The sequence below is a fragment of the Miniopterus natalensis genome, chromosome 19, assembly GCF_054644295.1.
Source record: "Miniopterus natalensis isolate mMinNat1 chromosome 19, mMinNat1.hap1, whole genome shotgun sequence".
Taxonomy (NCBI): domain Eukaryota; kingdom Metazoa; phylum Chordata; class Mammalia; order Chiroptera; family Miniopteridae; genus Miniopterus; species Miniopterus natalensis.
In genome coordinates, this window is record NC_142099.1 from 11,597,532 (window position 1) to 11,616,728 (window position 19,197).

General features: G+C 40.2%; 1 protein-coding gene across 4 annotated transcripts in view; it reads right to left on the minus strand.

Annotated features, from left to right (window-relative positions):
* The window catches only part of PIP5K1A (phosphatidylinositol-4-phosphate 5-kinase type 1 alpha), a 37,557-nt gene extending 21,225 nt beyond the window's left edge, over positions 1-16,332 (minus strand). Inside the window, exons 1-2 of one of the 4 annotated variants that reach the window (XM_087828291.1) lie at positions 15,884-16,332; positions 6,345-6,383 (exon numbers count right to left, since the gene is read on the minus strand). In XM_087828291.1, coding sequence (XP_087684417.1) covers positions 6,345-6,383; positions 15,884-15,962 — 118 coding nt within the window. In that variant the 5' untranslated portion in view covers positions 15,963-16,332. The remainder of the gene's footprint in view (positions 1-6,344; positions 6,384-15,883) is intronic. The other 3 variants (XM_016215511.2, XM_016215515.2, XM_016215507.2) reach the window with 3 other exon arrangements.
* Between the last annotated feature and the right edge of the window lie 2,865 nt (positions 16,333-19,197).

Consider the following 19,197-nt stretch of genomic DNA (forward strand, 5'->3'; position numbering starts at 1 on the left):
TGAGAACTTTTAGAGCATATCTATGGTGTTTTACTCCTCTGTTAATTATTTCAGAAAAAGGTAAAGAGTTGATCTATGGAAATGAAGAAAGAGGCTAAGGATGAGAAAATGCAATGTGAAAATAATGAAAAAGCATTCAGTGCAAGCAGAAACTGATTCTGCGTCCCTACAGCCTTGTCTTGATTTCTGCTGTAAACTCAACAGGAATTTGTTGGCATTTCCTTACTTACTAAAGTAAGTTTTACTTACTAAATATTTAATCAGTACAGGTGTGCAAGATAAGTGTGTAGTTAAATCTCGTAATTATTATTTATGACTTTTATCCATTTAAACTTAGAAAAGATTTCAAGAACATGTTCAGAAAGTGACAAGACTGTATCTATAGAAAAATCTACTCTGAAAGATTAAGTCAATTCTGAAGGTATTGCCATTCCCATAACCTTTATCCATGATCATATCAAAGACACATCATCACTCAGCAAGACAGACTTTTCTTCCCTTTTCATAATGGAGAATGTTGGCCTTTATCTTCAAAGATTATTGATATATCACATCAATCTAGCTCTAAAGAATTCAAAAGGAATAAAGATTAGCCATATTGAAGAAAATTAAAAAGAGGAGTCCAAATGGGATGAATCTTCAATAACAAGTTAATACCTGACTAGGAAGACTAGTTCCAGTCCATATATATAAAGATTAATGGTGAGGCAGCAACAGAGGCACATGGGATTAAGAGTAATCAGGTAAAGCCCTAGTAATAATTGTTTAAGACACATGGTTAGGCGCCCTGAGAATTTCAGAATGTAGTTGGGCTTAGAGGAGAGGTAGAATAGCCCTTAGTAGAACAGACCAAGTATTTCTGGTAGCAATAAGCTGAGCAGCAAAATTTCCTTCCTCATGGTGAGTCAGAGTGGCAAAAAATGAGGAACAAGATAGTTTTCATTTCTCTTCCAAAAAAAGAGGCAAGGGAAATGTCACCTAGCTGTTAGGAAGACATGCTGCATAAAATAACCCAGAAAACTGGAAAAAAACCCAGCAGAGCCCAAGTACCTACATCTTTTGTAGGATGCTTCATCTTTAACAAGGTGATTGACTTCACCCAGGTGAAAGACTAGGCAAATTAGGACTGGGAACCCTAAGCTAAAGCCAGGACAACTAAGATTTATAATTAAAACTGCTACTGAGTTATTACAAAATTTAAGGTGTCTACCAATAAAAACAGTAGTCAAACCTTTTATATCTTACAACCTTTTAACCAAGAGCAAATCAACATGCTGAGCCATTTAAAAATGCTAAGACCTTGCCCAGCCAGCGTGGCTCAGTGGTTGAGCATTGACCTATGATCCAGGAGATCGCAGTTCGATTCCCGGTCATGGCACATGCCCAGGTTTCAGGCTCAATTCCCAGCAGGGGGCGTGCAGGAGGCAGCCAATCAATGACTTTCATCTTTGATGTTTCTATCTCTCTCCCCCTCTCCTCTCCTCTCTGAAATCAATAAAAACATATAAAAAAATAAAAAATAATAATGGAAGACCTGGGTTCAAATCCCTGTTACATCAGGCAAATTATTCTCTATATTGAACTAAAAGAAAAGGAACCTATATTAGGTTATATAAAGATTAGATAAGCTAAATTCAAAGTACTTTATGGACTATAAAGTGCTATCCAAATATGTTGTCATATGTGATTTTTAATATAAGAGCAAAGTTGAGCCCACAGTAAGGTTTAATGATTACCTAGATAATCATAAAATTTTAATTAGCATCTCAAAATACTTGGCTCCTCCCAAACCCCTCCCCTCCAACATATCCTCCTGAAAGGACACACACATAACTATAGAATCAGTGATTCTCAATGAGGAAATCAGTATACTTTCAGTTGAGAAGACAAACACTGATTCTGGACTCCTTGATCAGTGCCTGAATCGACCCCTTCTGCTTTTCCCCCCAAGGAAGGGGTTTGCAAGGGATCTGGGAGAACCAAGAAAAGTCAACATCCAGTCCTAGTCTGACAGTCTGACCTACAAAATAATGCCCTCTGTAAGCATGGAGTAAATAATGGAGGGGAAAAATGCAGATAAGTGATTTCAAGGCAGGGACTAGGTTTGGGGCTTTCTTCCTTCCAAGAAGTTCTACTTTGCTACCTTTCCTGGTTTTATGACATGAAAATATAGCCCTAGGGCTGCTAACTCTTGAAAAGTATGCAGAATGAGGGTGGGAGAGCTTCACTCAATGGAATTTTGGTACCAACTGCTTAGCTATCTATAACTGCAAAGCTGGGATTAATCCCAAGAACAATATAGCTGAAGCAGTTAGAATGATATTGGGGTCTAAATAATAATAATGAGAATAACAGGGAGGAGGAGAATCAGGACCCAAGACTCATTCTCTTCCTTGCCTGAATTGTTGTCCCTTGGGGACAGATCAGAGCTCCAACCTACCAAAGAATGGAAGAGAAAAATACTTAAGAGAATTTTACCCATGTCGGTGTAACACCCAGCTTGGTCCAGAAACCCAATGAAGAGCAGAGTGACATTTCAGGGAACCAGATACTGTCTGCTAAGGACTGACCAAATAGCTCAAAGCTCTGTCCATGAGAAACTGTCTACTGAGGAAGTACACAAGACTAAAGAGTCACCAGCATGGTGCCTAGTCACCTCATAATAAGCTTTCTCTTCTACATATACAGAGAAAGAAAAAAATAAGTGAGGAGGAGGAGCAGAGGGAAGGAAGGGAAGGAAGAAAAGTGAAAAGAAAAAAAAGAAAAGAGAGAAAAGACCAACTCCCGGCTTGGAAATAATGAGATTCATCCTCATGAATAAGACTAGAGTACTATTCAACAGAAAGTTTTTCTAGCATGTCTGTGAAAAATACTTTCTGATAAGAACATATTATCACTTTATAATCCATATCCATGATCCATATATATCATCCTCTTTTTGGGCAGGGAAACTGAGTGGAGGGTAGAGGTCCAATGTTAAAATTTACCTTTTTCAGAGAAAAACATTTTTCCTGAGTAATCTGGAAACCTGCCTCTCCCCTTCTAAGTCAAAACTCTGAAGGATTATTATGAGTATGTCTACATCATCATTAGTTCACTCTAGGAAACGTGGCATGTGCTATAAGAAAGGAGAGAGCAAATTACCCACAGTGGGTTATAGAGGCTGACAGCTTGGCTATAAAAGCTATAGAGAAGGTCCTAAACCAGCGTCTCCTCATTGGCTCAATTTCAACACATCTCAGCACCAGTTCAATGTAGAATTATATCCGCTCCCTGCCCATTCACTTATTCAACAACTACTTATGGATCATCTGTTATATGGCAAGAATTACGCTAGGTCCTTTTGGAAGGGTTATATGTTCCTGACGCGGAGGAGCTCACAATATTTCTTTTTTCTCCATCACTTGGCATCTCCACATTACCCTATTTCACCTTAATGCTGACTATAAGACTAAACTGAAACACTGATATGTTTTTAGAAAGGCCATTTCTCTCCACTGACCAAACAATGTATATTTTTATAGCACTTTAAAAATTTACAAACATTTATCTTGTTCAGCCCTCAAAACAATACTACAGGGTGTGGGAATTGTTTTAATCAGGAACTTAAGAGACGTATCCACCAAATATAATAAATGTGTGAAACTTGTTTGGATGCTGATTAGAAAATAAGCTAAAGATTCCTGAGACAGGGGCCTTGAGAGGAGAAATTAAATCTTTTTTTATTTTGTAGATGTTAAGCTACTGACAATGCTACCATGATAATGTTACAACTCCCTCTCCCCCCAAAATAGAGTCCTTATCTGTAGAAATACATTCTGAAGTATTTATGGCTGAAATCACATGAAGACTGGGTTTGCTTTAAAGTATCCCAGGGGTGGAGGTGGGGGACTGGAGGATAATAGATGTAAAACTGGCAAAATGTTGCTGTTGAAGCCAGCTGATGAGCCATGGAGGTTCATTACACTCTTCTCTATACTTTGTATATGTCTGAAAATTTCTACAATCAGAAGTTTAGGGGGAAAAATACCATAGAAGAAAAGAAAGCAGGTCTAGATAATCAAGCTTCTTCATCTGAGCTGGCTTCTTTCTGAGAGGTTTTCTCTAGTAAAAGCAAGCATCAAGGATGAAGTTCTAACAGAGAAATTATTTTTATATTATACAAACTTCCCAATTCATGCCCACAGTTTATTTCCTTCAAGACTATGGGACTCCTACTTATTAACAGGCCCTGGAACAAGAAGCACTGTAAACAACTAGCTAATGCTGCTCTACTGGAAGCAAAAAATAAAGCCATGACGCACACGCTGCATCAGAAAGAATAATGGTTCGAAGAGCTTATTCCTGAGTGGGCTACCAGATGATCCACATCCAGTCATAGGAATTTCAAGCCCTAGTTCCTCTGCTGAAAGAAGAAAACATTTAAGACCTAGAGAACCAAGAGTGTGCTCACTTTGGGAATTTGTGTGTTTTAATTCTAGCCTAGGCACACTCAGTCTGACTGAAATCTATAGCTGCTAATGAAAGCTGATTTTTAAATCGAACAAGTTAAGAACTTAGCTCTTTCAGCTGCAAGTGAAGCTACTGGCCTACTTTCAAGCTAACAAATCAATAACCACTTATATTAAGAAAAAATCATTCAGAAAAGGCCTTTACGATTTTTAGTCTAATCCTGTTTTTTATAAATAAAAGCACAGAACATAAGGATGTGCTCAAAATCAGAGAGCAAAGGTGGTGACAGAGCCAGAATTGGAATCCACATTCCTAACCCCCAATTCAACTCTTTTTTTCCTAAACCATCTTTTGTTTTCATTTCCTAGGGAACTAGAGTCTAGGAGGGACAAGAAAGCACTAGAATGCTCTAACAAATTAAATAACCCTCAGAATTGCTAATGGATAAAATGAACATATATTTTCTTCCCTGAGGTACCCCCCTCCCTTGAAACAAGAAAATCTATTTTTCGTATTCACTGATAGAGGATTAAGAGCAGAGTCCTCCTCCTTCAGTTCCTCTCAAGCAGGTTAACAATAACAACACTGTTCCTCTGCTAACAGTCATAATGTCACTGGCAAAAATAGATCTCACTTCTTTTAGTGAGATTATCCTTGTTCTGAACCACACAATGCCAGTATTCTAGAGGAGAAGAAACTGTCTTTCAAGTCTGATACTTGAAAGAGTAGTTTCACAGTTTTACAGATATTAAGGTCCTCACTAGTAGTAGAGAGTACCTTTTTGTCTTTGTGGTAAGACCTCAATAACTTTAACAGAGGGGGAAAAAAGAGTTCCTTCCATCTCAGATTAGTTTTCCTTTTGGTATATGAGGGATCTTGACTTGCTCTGATTAAAAGCATAAGGCTTATGATTACTGAATGTGCCATGGACAAAAGGAGGGCAGCTGAGAGGCAAAATCTTGTTTGTTTAGTTTTAGGGATCTTGGCATTTACTGTAGAATCAGTTACCAATCCTTGGCATAAATTCACATTAAAACTTCAAAAATATTTTCTGAAATGATGATCAACAACTCCACATATTATTATACAACAGGAGGTCGGAAGTTTGTTGCTTTTTTAAGGAGAGCTAAAGTCAGAAAGGCGAGTTCCCTTCTGTACTATTCTCTCCTTCATCAAGGACTACTGGTTCAGTCAGTACCCATTCAACAACAAATATTTAATCTGGTTTAAAGCCAAGTTAGTTTGCACACAGACTTTCAGGTTAGTGAGGAAGCAATAACAGCAAAGCAGGTAGGACTGTGGGCCCTGAAATCAGAACACCTAGGTTTGCTAGGTTTGAATATGAGATCCACCATTTACTAACTAGGTAACCTTGGACAAGTTTATTAAAATTCTCTGGGCCTTGGTTACCTATCTATAAAATGGAGAAATAATATGTACCTCATAGGGCTGTTATAAGAAATAAGTCATGTAGAATACTTAATATGCAATATATACCCTATAAATATAAGCAATTATTATCATTGTAAATTAAGAAACCCCATAAGAAGAGTCAGGGAAATTAGAGGTGCAGCAGAGAGGGAAAAGAAAAAGAATTGAGACTCATTTACTAAAACAAAAGAAAATGAAGTTATGGGAAGATTTCGAGGGAGACAAAAGGTTAGGGAATTATGCTGTGAAACTGTGAGAAAGATATTTCTATGTTAAGATAGCATCTTTTCTGGAGAGGGCAAAGGGAAATGGAAGCTCAAGTAAATTATGTTTATAAGAAATCCACAGCCTTCTCAGAAGGTCTTCCACTACAAAAACTCTGCAACTGTTATGGGGAAGAGCAGCTGGCTGCTAGTTACTGCGGAGCTCATGCTTCTTCAGCAGATATACATCAGATCTACCTCTCTTACTCTTGACCCCACAGCACAGAAAGTTGAAACCTGAATGAGGAAAAACAGAAAGTTATCACTTACTTCTGGGATTGTACTTACTTACAACAAAATAAGCATATCCTTTAAAACTTGTAACCCAAATCATTTCTCTCTGGAGTGATTTCAGATTGGCAAAAAATTTAGAGATATAAAAACTCCTTTGCATGCAGGCTTCTAATCTTTTAAGAAGTATGTATTCACTTTACTTGAGGAACTTCCTTCCACTCTTAGAGGGCAATTTGGCAATACCTAGCAAAAAGCCTTAAATACAAAAATGTACAAAGTGACCTAGAGGTGGGAATTTATCCTAAGGAAACAGTCAAGTGGACAAAGATGTATATACGAAGCTATCTAATGCAGCACTGTTATAATAATTGGATAGATAAAATAATTGGAAAGACTCTAAATGAACAATAGAGGACTGCTGATATAAATTGTGGTGTAATCATAAAATGGGATAGTATATAACCATTACTTATGATAGGATGTCACAATAAGTTGTTGGAAAAGGTAAATAATATAGTACCATGTTTTTGAAAAATTAGCTATAAATTCACATTTACATACATAGAAAAGGTCCAGAAGATCATATACCAAAATGTTAAAATATGACTATCTTGGATAGTGGGGTTAGGTTAATTTTTTACCTTTAAATTTCTATTTTTCCTTGTCCATATGAATTTTCTATAACAAATGATTAAATAGATAATTGAACAATTAATGAAAAGAGATATACACAGGTGGCTTTATTGTCATTCTCTTTACTTTATAGCCCATTTTTCCCAGTAAACCACCATTCAGCAGTCCCACACATACAGGTCAACATCATTCCCTGCTCCACACATTAACGCAAGCTCATTACAACTACACTATAACACTGAAGAGAAAGCTAGAAGGAAAATAAGACAATACCTTGAATGCTGCTAACAATCCCAAGCTACAAATAAGCATGACCCTTAAAAAAATTTTTTTCTTTAAGAGGATAATAAACGTTTTATTTAAAAAAAAAAAAAATTTTTTTTTTTTTTTCCCTTAAAAGCAAGAGTCCTAGCCCTAGCTGGTGTAGCTCAGTTGGTTGAAGCATCCCCCATACACCGAAAGGTTGCGGGTTCAATTCCAGGTCAGGGGCACATACCTAGGTTGTGGGTTTGATCCCTCGGGGAGTGTACTGGAGGCAAATGATCAATGTTTCTTTCTCTCTCTTTCTCTCCCCCTTCCTTCCTCCTTCTCTCTTCCCCTTGCTCTAAAAAAATCAATGAACATGACCTCAGGTGAGAAGTAAAAAAAAAAAAAAAAAGGCATGACTCCTATATACTCAATCTTTCTCTACTACATATTACTTTGAGGTGCCTATTCAACCTGAAACAAACCTGTATCAGCATATATGAGGTTCTCTTTGAAGAAGTTTATTTTTTATATCCTTCAGAATATAATTGCTCCTATAAAACAGGGATACATAATTTCAGCATATCTCCTGGCTGACAAAACTTGAAAAATATAAAAGACCTTGCCTCTAAATTATGAAAATAAGCTGGGAAATCTTTAATGTTACTAAAATAATTTCGAAACAGCTGAAGCAGTCAAGTGCAAAAGTGGAAACCAATCAATTCTTGCTAAAATACAAAGGTGAATCATCACATCATGTCAAAAAATTTTTCTGAGTAACCCCGAATTAGTCTTAAGGAAGCACTCCATCTTGGTCCTTGGCCTAACCCAAAATTGTGTTTCTGGTGAAAAAGGTACTGGGGGGCCTGGTTTCTAGCCCCTTGTTAAAACACCACAGTGACTCTGCATAAATTTGCTTGCTACTGCTAAACCACTGGAGACTAAGATCCAAAATGTAAAGGAAGAGTAAAAACATCCATATGACTGCAAAGTGTGAAAAAGGCAAACTTCAGAGGGGGAATAAGTTGGGAATGAAAGATCGTTGAAACAAAGCTATTTTCAGCTCCAAAGAAAAGTCCCTCCACCCAGTATGTGGAACAAAACAGAGTTGGCCTTAATACCAGAGCCTCTCCCAGCATTTTCAGAGCAGAAATATTTCCGTCGGAGATGAGATGACATCATCCACCAGATGAGAAACTAAGAGGCAGTGTATGACTGACTTCAGTGTTTGAAGTATACATATAATTTGGAGACACTAGAGGCTGGCCGGATGTGCATTCCTCAGACAGCTGGAGTTGTGCCTGAACAGGTCATAGAGAAGCAATCCCAGAGGCACAACTCAATGACCTGCCAACACTACTATGTAAATATGTCCATAGTTTCTACACAAAGCACAAAGAGACAAGCAGGCTTTTCAGAAGCAAAATGCTATCTCTTAGGGGGTGTCTTGGTTGATTAAGATTGAGAGACAGAGGCTTTAAAAGATTTAAAAAACCACGCACAATCAGCCAAGATGTTTGCTAGACTATCTGAAGCAATCTCTCTGGTCATCTTAACTTGAAATACTGAAAGCCATTTTAACTACTGTATACCCTAGCAGGTGGGAGGCACAATATACTCTCCAAATGAAAATACTCAAAAATTGTCTAAAATGTCAGCTGCCTCATGAGAAGTATTGCTGAGCACACAACTATGAGATAGCATTAAAAAAAAAAAAAAAAAGTACCATTACTATACCCTCAGTAAGGACTAAACCAAGCCAATGAAGAAACCAAGCCACACCTCAAAGAAAAGCTAAATTGTGTTTTCCAGCAAGTGCCAATTTTTCCTAAGGATCTTCTAGGAAAAATTAGAAAAGGCAAGGATGCTCCTAGAAACTAAAAGCTGGAAAGCAGTTTGATCTACCAGGCCTGGAGTCACCTTGGCTAAGAGCCAACTAAGTAGCAAGGACTGAGCCACAAATTTACTAATACAGCCTTAATGCAACAGCTCTGCAACTAGTAACAATCTCTCTGAACTTCAGTTTCCTCATTTGAAAAATGAGAAGTTTTAAATTAAAATATCTGCTTCTACTTCTCCAGGGCAAATGTTATGGTTTTCAGGCCTCAAATATGTATCTCTTGGCACTAAAATTTTGGTTGAAAATATGAAAAAAATCCAAGTCCTTCTTTAAAAGACCGAAGTCTCCTGGATAAACCACTCATGAGAGTGTTATCTGAGATTTCTGACAGATTGCCACCACCTAATTCTATTTTCAAACCTGGCTCTATCTTGAAAAGGCAACACATCTTGCTGGATTGGGATGTACATGTTTCAGCAGAGAAAGTCTAACTTTAACAATATACTGAGCCTGGTCGGGCGTGGCTCAGTGGTTGAGCATCAACCTAGGATCCAGGAGACTGAAGTTCAATTCCCGGTCAGGGCACATGTCCGGGGTTGTGGGCTCGATCCCCTGTCGGGGCACACAGGAGGCAGCTGATCAATGACTCTCATCATTGATGTTTCTATCTCTCTCTCTCCCTCCCCCTTCCTCTCTCTGAAATCAATAAAGATATATTTTTAAAAAAAACCAACAAAACCAATATACTGAGCATTAATTGCCCCCAACATGTACCCACCCCCAACCCACCAATGCAAGGAAATCTCTGCCATCCCTTTTCTACAGGTTCTTGCCAATGAAAATTTGAAGTTTCCCAGGCTTGTTTACCTATGCTGTGCACAGGTAAGTTAACATATTCTATTCTACCTAATTATACGTATATCCCCAAAAAAACCACCTCTTCTCATTCTCTACCAACTTCCCTTGCTTACCTTCCCTTGGCTCACTTCCCATCAACATCACTGATTCTTTGGGGCAGTGCTTACTCTGGATTAATTCCATATTGCTCAGTTAAGAATACAAGGCAGCCCTGTCCAGTGTTCTTGCTCTGTGGTTAGAGTGCAGGCCAGGTCTCAGATTCAATCCCTGGCCCTGGTGAGGGCATGTGCAGGAGGCACCAATCGATGTGTCTCTCTCTCATTGATGTTTCTCTCTCTCTTTCTCTCTCTGTCTCTCTCTCTCTCACCTAATTGCTCGCTCTCCCCTATCTCCCTTCCACTCTCTCTAAAAAAAATCAATGGAAAAAATATCTTCAGGTGAGAATTAACAAAAATAATAAAAAGTAAAAAAGAATATAAGGCAAATAATAATGTATTGACCTCTGTACTAGGAACCTGCCCTCCTCTCTTTTTGCTAAAATCTTCTTCGGACTCCAGTAATAAGGATATTTTCCAAGAATCAGATGTTTATCAGTTAATACATATTGTACACAGTCATTACAAATGAACAGAGTGGCCCAGCCAGGCATGGCTCAGCGGTTGAGCGTTGGCCTAGGATCCAGGAGACCACAGTTCAATTCCCGGTCAGGGCACATGCCCGGGTTGCGGGCTCAATCCCCAGTCGGGGGCGTGCAGGAGGCAGCCGATCAATGACTCTCTCATCATTGATGTTTCAACTCTCTCTCTCCCTTTCCCTTCCTCTCTCTAAAATCAATAAATATATATATATATTTTTAAAAAGAACAGAGTGAAATTTCACAGAAGAAAAAACAATTGGAGAAGAAGTTTAAAAAGATAGAGGGGTGGAGGAAAAAATAAGTTCACTTCACCAGGAAACAGTTAAAAGAAATAAGCAGCTCATAAGAGACATGAACAAAACAGGATCAACACATATGTAGAAACTAAATGCTCTCTTTTGATAGGAAAGGGTGGAGAAGTGAAGTGCAATAGGGGAAATGGGCTAGGAAGGGGTTTCCTTTAGGAAACACCATTAATCCACTCTCTGAGACTGAATGGTGGGGCTGATGTTTGGAACAGAGAGAAACAGAAATTCCCTCTGCCACGCTATCAGAAGATAACATACTTCCTGAAGTATACTTTTATCCTTGATCAAGAAAATACATCTAGTAAAAAGAAAAAAGAAAATGACAACTTTGGTCTTGCTGCTTGCTTTATGTCAAGTAAGAACATCCCCAAATCCTAGGAAATATCCATATTAAATGATAAAATAACCACCTTCTCTCCTGTTCTGTCTTTGGCCTAATGTTATCTCTGTTGTTCACTTCACAGGCCACAGCTTTCATTATATTATCAAAGAAAAATAGGCTGATAAAATATGTAATAGTTAGTAGCTAACACATATTTGAGCAAAGTTATTACTCAAGAGTTTTATATCAACCCAGAACAGCACACAGAAATTAACAAGCAAACATACTATTTTGATATTCAAAGACTTGAGCAGCCATGGCAGAAATAAATGATTGATCAAAAACAATGACATTTCACCCTGGCTGTGTGGCTCAGTTGTGTCCTGTACACCAAAAGGTTGCAGGTTCAATTCCCAGGTCAGGGCACATACCTAGGTTCCAGGCTCAATCCTCCCTACCCAACCCTGGTCCCTGGTCCAGTCAGGGTACTTGCAGGAAGCAACCTCTCACATCAGTGTTTCTCTCTCTCTCTCTTACTTCCTCTCTCCCTAAAAATCAATGAACGTGTTCTCGGGGGAAGATTAAAGAAGAAAAAAAAAAAGACAAAAAACCATGACATTCTGATGTCAGTTTTCTGGCAGAATCTACCAAGGGGACAAAAGAAAAAAGGAAGAAGGACTGGGGTGGTCAAAAACCCCTAAAAGAAAGCAAACAGAAAAATCTTTCCGTCTTTATAAAATACAAACCAAAAGGTATTTAGTGATATTCTGACTACATGACATTCTGTTCTATCTACATTCCCAAATTTCAGTTTACTCATTCCAGTAAACTGGCTTAAGTTGCATTACTTTTCACTAGTATAGAAGAACTGAAGGGAAAGGAATCAGCCTACAAACAGTTCATACTGTACACAAAGGAAACAGACAAAAAACCCTCAACAAAAATCCCTACCATTTAGAGTTATCAGATTACAGCATAATTTACTGACGGAGCCCTGCTGGGAAGAACAAAGTCACCAGAATCAAGGCCCTAAGCAAAATGCTTCAATACTGTGTCCTGTTTTCCCCAGTAGTTAAGAAAAAGTCAGGAAAGAAGCTGTAAAGTTACCTCCAAATCATTGTGCTTATGATAAAATCATATATGTAAAGAATGAGAATTTCAGAAATGTTCTGATCTGAAGCAAAAGGAGTTACAGGTTCATGATCTTCTAAGGTTTCAAGTTATTTTTCTTGGGGAGTCACGTGATTTTATCACACAGCTCTTATTTCAGAGGAGCAGTGTACACCCTAGCATTCTAACTTTACTTTCTAGCTCTTCCACTAACTTCAAATCAAGTCTCTAAAACAGAGACACTTTACTGCCTTCATGGTAGTTAAAAGGGGACGCAGTGGCTGAATTTCAAGTTCTTGATGGACTAGTCCAACTAGATGGTCACACAGTCAACAGCACTTTATCAGGGCTGATTTTATTTTTAAATGTTGCTGCCACTGTACAAATAATGAGGATGCAGGACAAAGGACGAGAAGGAATAAATTTCCTTTACTTACCAAACAGCTGAGCCTAGATGGCAAACTGCACCATCTTTTATTAACAACCAAAGAGAAGTGTAAGAACACAACGATGGTGGCTGCTGTAAGCTGATATTCATTTGTAACTGCTTCCCCCAAAATCCAAACATGGTAATTACTCCAGTGGGAAAAGACGTCAAACAGAGCTTGGAGCATATGGTTTGCTCTACCCTTGGTATTTCACTTGTCATCAGCATAAAAGACCAGCCCTGGCTTAATGGCAAAATAATCTAGACAGGGGTTAATACTGGCAGGGAACAACTGTTTTAAATCATCTGTCCTTCCTAATTTGAATGCTAAAAGGTATGAGCCTCCAAAGGTTATGAGTGGCTTATTTAAAACTTCAGTCAAGCTGTCCTGAATCCTGACATTCTTATTTTGTACCCATTTTCAGCAATGCCAGGCAATCTTGCTTTTAGTTTTAGGGTTCAGAGTTTCACCAAAATTTAAGTGAGTTCGGCTAAACACCTAAGAACAATAAGTTGGTTTTAGAATACTTAAAACACACACACACCCCTACTTTGAATTTCTACAAAGCTAGCCTTCTAGGTTTTAACAATTTAGGAAATCATAAACCATCACTTATTCCTGCCAATGTGCCAATGTCCTATTTCTCCAGGTACTATCCAGACAGAGCACCACTCCCCTCTAACCACAAATAAAACTGATTCTTAATAGCCTCTTTTACATCAGAATCAAACATCCTATACTCTTCAAAAACATATCTTTGAAATGTTGTATTAAATTTACTAAGCCCAAACCTAGGTGAAAATGCAGATACGCAAAAAGTCAACATTGCAGGAAAAAAGTCAACATTGCATATTTGCATACAATAATCCCATAATATTTTGAGGAACATTTATGAACAGAATTTTTCTTAATTTCTTAATCCAACAGTTTCAGTATTTGTCAAAGAAGCAGAGAAGGTGGGAGTAAGAAACAAAAGTACAAAAAAGGACTCTAAAGGTATTTATGTTGGACATTTTTACACCTTGACTTCAGATATCAACATAGGAGTCAAGGTGCTGTGAAGTCCACTGAAACCTAATATTTGACTTTCTGGTGAAGACAAAATAGGAAAAAACATTTATGCAATCTGAATTACTAACTGCAAGCCCTAGGATCTGGCAGAAAACATACAAAAACATCAAATAGTGACATCTAAAAAAGACATGACTGCCCTGGCCAGGTAGAGTGTTATCCCAAAATGCCAAGGTTGTGGGTTTGATCCACGGTCAGGGCACACACAAGAATCAACCAATGAATGCATAAAGAAGTGGAACAACAAATTGATGTTCTTCTCTCTTTCCCCCTTCCTCTCTCTCTAAAATCAATAAGTAAATACTAAAAAAGACAGGACTATCTAAAGTAGTAGAGATGGAAAAGAAGATGTATCAGTAAGTGACAAAGAAATACTTCCTTTTACTCCTAAATCTGTCCACCTAGCCAATACTTCCATGAGCTAGAGGCTGAGTCAAATTTTAGGATATAAACACATGGTTTTTAAGATCACTCTGGTTAAAATAAAATTTTTTTAAAAGATGATTAACCTCGTTTCTAAGAGAAAATACGCAACTTAATAGTTAAGAAGTTTAAGGATTACACATGACCATTCTTCTTTCTTGCACTGGAGGACGGGGAAAAGAGGATTTAAATTAAGAACCTGCCAAATAAAAAAAATCTGTCATTTTACTTTACCCTTCTTTACACTTAGATGCAACATGAGTTGTTTTGGCTCTCTAATGCCTTTACAGGAAAGGCAAAAATCACCTCTCAAAGAACTAAAAATAGATGTACATAAATAAAACTGCAGCTTATGAAAAAGATATTTGTGACCAGTATTAGCTCATCTGAGCTGGAATATGAAAGGTGGAATCCTCTCCTTAGCCAATTCAAAATGGCAAGGATTCAATCCCAGGTGTAAGGAAATGTCAGCATCTCAAGTAAAGCATCCAACATATGGTAGCCCATCCTGTTCAGTGTCGAAGCAACAGTCACTATGGAACACCAGACATTTCTGATGGAAGCTCTAGAACAGTTTCTGACTCAAACTCCCCACACACACATCCCAACACCACACATTTTCCCTCCTACACACAATCTGTTGCTTTTCTTGTGGGCTCCAAAGACCTCTCTCAAACTTCAATAGTTTCTAAATACTTTGAGCTATAGTGCCTGGCTCCATTCTCCAAGTGCCAATTTCCTGACACCGACTAAGCATTCTTCCAGTCCATTTCCTATTATGCAATATTCCCCCACAGCACTCAGGGCCACCCCCCGCCCCCCTCCATCTTACTCAGGCCTAATTCCCAACATCACCCCTCTCAGCCTCTACTGCAACTCCAGACGACTTAATCATCCCACCTCCTCCATCTATTTTGGGGGTATTTTAACCCTAATTTCCCACATTTTTCAGGCTCCCTTCAATACTGCCCATTCCGTCCCAAAGTTGATCAGTCTAGAGACAGGAGTCAACAAGGGAGGACGTTTGATAAAATATGTGTCTGTGCGAGCGAGCGCGGGGGAGGGGGAGGGCGGGGGCACGAAGTGAGAAGGAATGACGCATTAGGGGGAGTGTCCAAGGGAAAAGACGTCCCCATCAACTCCCACCCCCAACAAAACTCCCAATTCCCTAAACTCCCCAGCTATCAAAAGCGTCCCTTCAATTCCGTTTAAGTCCCATGGCTTCTCTTCCACATTTTCAATTAACCTCACAACCAACTAGGATTCTACCTGCCTCTCACACTAAGTAATTCCTCTCTATTTATAAGGCCTCCATTTACTTTACTCCCTTCGGTTACCCTGCTGTTCCCTTCCTACCCCCACCGTCAATCTCCACCTCTTCCGGACCCTACTACTTAAAGTCAACTCCGTCAACGTTTTTGACAGCTTCCCTTTCCTCAATAAATCCATCTTTTCCTCAGACTCCCCTGCCCACTCAGAAAGCCCTGCTATTTAAAAGCCCAACCCTATGTGTTCTTTACCAGCAACTCTATTGACATCCCCAGCTACAGGTACCCTCCCAGGTCTCGCTCTTGCTCTCTCCGTACAGCTGTCATCAGCCCCCTGGTCTACCCTCCGCCCTGATTACCTGAGGATGAGGTGCAGGTAGAAACCCCGGGATCCATGGACGAAAACCCGACCGCCGACTGCCCAGAGGCCGACGCCATCTTGGCAGCCCCCTCCCCCTCAGCGGCCTCACTCCCTTTCAATCGGGCTCTTCCTCTTCTCGGAGTCGAATCTTTCCCACTCTGTTCACAAACACTGCGTTCTGACAGCCACCTTCCCGCCTCCTCCGAGGCCTCTCTCAGCGACGTCGGGCAGGCTCCCGGACCAGCTCAGGGCTACACCACTTGGCTGGCATGGGGACAATCCACGTCTCGCACCCTTTCTGCAACTTTAACCGCTTCCCGCGGGAGCTACTTTTCCCTTTCACCAAGGAATAGGCTCAAGCCGGCTGCTGGACCCCGCGTCTGGACCAAACCACACCTAAAGCAATAAAGGGGGCGTGAGAAGTCCCGGCAGAGCGAACGCTCGCTCCCCCGACTCCTAGCCACAGCCTGTTTATCGCCCAACCCTGCCGCTCCACTCCGGGCGACCAGCGAAATCCAGGCACTGCGCATGCGCCCAACCTACCGTTCCATCCCACTCAATGTGGGGGAGGGAGGCCCTGAGAGAAGCAAAGCCAATCGAGAGGCCTACTCCTGGTCACATGATGCAGGTCCGGCGTGGCTTAACGAATCCCAGGGTGGAATACACGTGCCCCGGTCCGCGGACAGCCCCTATGGTGGCTCGGTGGAGTCAATTTAGTTCGGCTCTTTCAAAGAACCGGAATGCGTTGCCTAAGTTCATTTTGAGTTAGTTCGGCGGGCCCTCTCAATTTTACAGCTCAGGGAAGAACTCCCTACAGAGTCACTGGTGTCAAGTCAGAGACTTTAAGCAGTCAAATATCGCCACCAATAGCCCATGCCACCAAGTATCCTTCCGGCTCTAACTGCCGTGTTTACTATTTAGTTTAACGTGCATGCAAGTCTTGCCCTCCTCTGAATGACATTTGAAATAGATGAACACTTTGCCTCAAGCTCAATGCTGGGCACAGTGTCAAAAGGGAAGATGCGCCTGTCCGGGCATGGCTCAGCGGTTGAACATGGACCTATGATCCAGGATGACAGGCGTTTGATTCCGGTCAGGACACATGCGGGGGTTGCTGGCTGGATCCCCAGTAGGGGGCGTGCAGGAGGCAGGCAATCAATGACTCTCATCATTGATGTTTCTATCTCTCTCCCTCTCCCTTCTCTCTGAAATCAATAAAGATATATATATTTTTTTTTAAAAAAAGGAAGATGACCAGGCCATATTACAAGCTTCCCATGATCCAGGCCCTTAGCCTCTAACTCTGTTATCTATGTTCCAAAGGGCATGGAGACACACAGAGAAATTCTCTTTCTAGTGTAGTCTTCGCACTAACCCTGCTCATTTTTAACAAAGTACCCTGGAGGTTGTGAACTCTGGTGGGGATCTGAAGACCTGTCTTTCTCTGAGGAGAATGAACTGCCAGAGAGCAACCACTGCGCTTGATTCACTTTTTTTTTTAATGTGTTTTTATTGATTTCAGAGAGAGGAAGGGAGAGGGAGAGAAAGAGAAACATCAGTGATGAGTCATTGATCCCCAGCCTCCTGCATGACCCCTACTGGGGATCCAGCCCACAACCTGGGCATGTGCCCTCACTGGGAGCAGGTGGGCCTTGGTTCACTCTTGTATCTTCAAGCTACTCAAGTGATGTGACTTTGTACATAGTAGGACCTCGATAATTATTTGTGGAATGAATAAATGAAGAGGAATGGAAAAAAACCCTAGGCTTGGTAGCCCCCAAGGTGACCTGGTTATTCTCTGATTCTTTCTGAGTCCTCAGAAAGGAACCTAGGACCTCAAGGGCCAGAAAATATCCCTAGGCACTAACCACTGCCTTCTACCTCTCCCTCATTAAGATCTAAAATAATTGTTTCCCTGCTGCCACCTGCTGGAATATTCATACTCCTTTGGCTACTGAAGGGTAGACAAACTTCCACTGACTGGATTGCATTTGTGATTTCATGGCAATGGAATTGTGTAGCATTGAAGTATTTTATGATTGCCTGTACCTACACTTCCCCCCACCAACTAAACAGTACAAAAACTAGACATGTGGGCACACACTATCTAGCATAGGATTTGGCTGATAGATATTTAATAAATATTTGTTGGATAAATTATCTTTGTTTCCATAAAAGGCATGGAGTTGCTACCATTTTCTGAGTTACTTTAAAAGTCAGCTGTAGCCCAGCCGGGCGTGGCTCAGCGGTTGAGCATCGACGGAGGATCCAGGCGATCAGGGTTCGATTCCCGGTCAGGGCACATGCCCGTGTTGAGGGCTGCAGCCGATCGATGACTCTCATCATTGATGTTTCTGTCTCTCTCCCTCTCCCTTCCTCTCTCTGAAATCAATAAAGATATTTAATAATAATAATAATAATAAAATAATAATAAAATAAAAGTCAGCTGTAGCCCAGCTGGGCGTGGCTCAGCAGTAGAGGGTGGACCTAGGATCCAGGAGATGCGGGCAGGAGGCAGCCAATTGATGACTCTCATCATTGATGTTTCTATCTCTCTCTCTCCCTCTCCCTTCTTCTCTCTGAAATCAATAAAGATACATTAAAAAAAAAAAAAGAATCAACCAATAAATGCACAAACAAGTGAAGCAACAAATCGATGTCTCTCTCTAAAATATATTTTTTAAAAGTTTAAAAAAATAAATCAGCGTAGAGGTAAAGTTGTTTCTGATTTAGAAACTGGAAATGGACCAATAATTGACTCACTATGGCAGTTGGTCAAATGGGGGGTTTCTCCCTGAGATTTGATCTATGAATCATCCCAAAAGAAAAGATCTGTATTTTGCAGCTTCTTTCAGTTCTTTGTTTCTCTTTTATGGACCAAAATATGGATACTGTTACTTCCTACCACCTTGTATTATGTCAGTCTCCCTCACAAGACTGTGAACATTATAGGGCAAAGATTATATCTTATCCATTTTTATATCTCAAGGATCTAGAATGGTGCCTGGTACAGAGTAGGTGCCCAATACATATCTCTTGAGTATATGAATGAATGAAGGCAAAATTCAAAAAGTTGGGCTAGTGGTATCTCCCATCTTTTCTCCCTAAACCTTGTCTCTACTCCCACTCCCACTCAATCTCTGGTGTGCTCTGAGTCATGGAGCCACTCTTGCCCAGTAACATTCCTGGCATAGCAGAACTTCGGTGACGTCACAGGGTGTGGAAGCAGGGGCAGAGCAGGACATGTTGGCTTGGTGCAAGGGAAATGGAAAAGGGAGTTCACCAATGTAGACTTTGGAAAAGAGGGGCAAT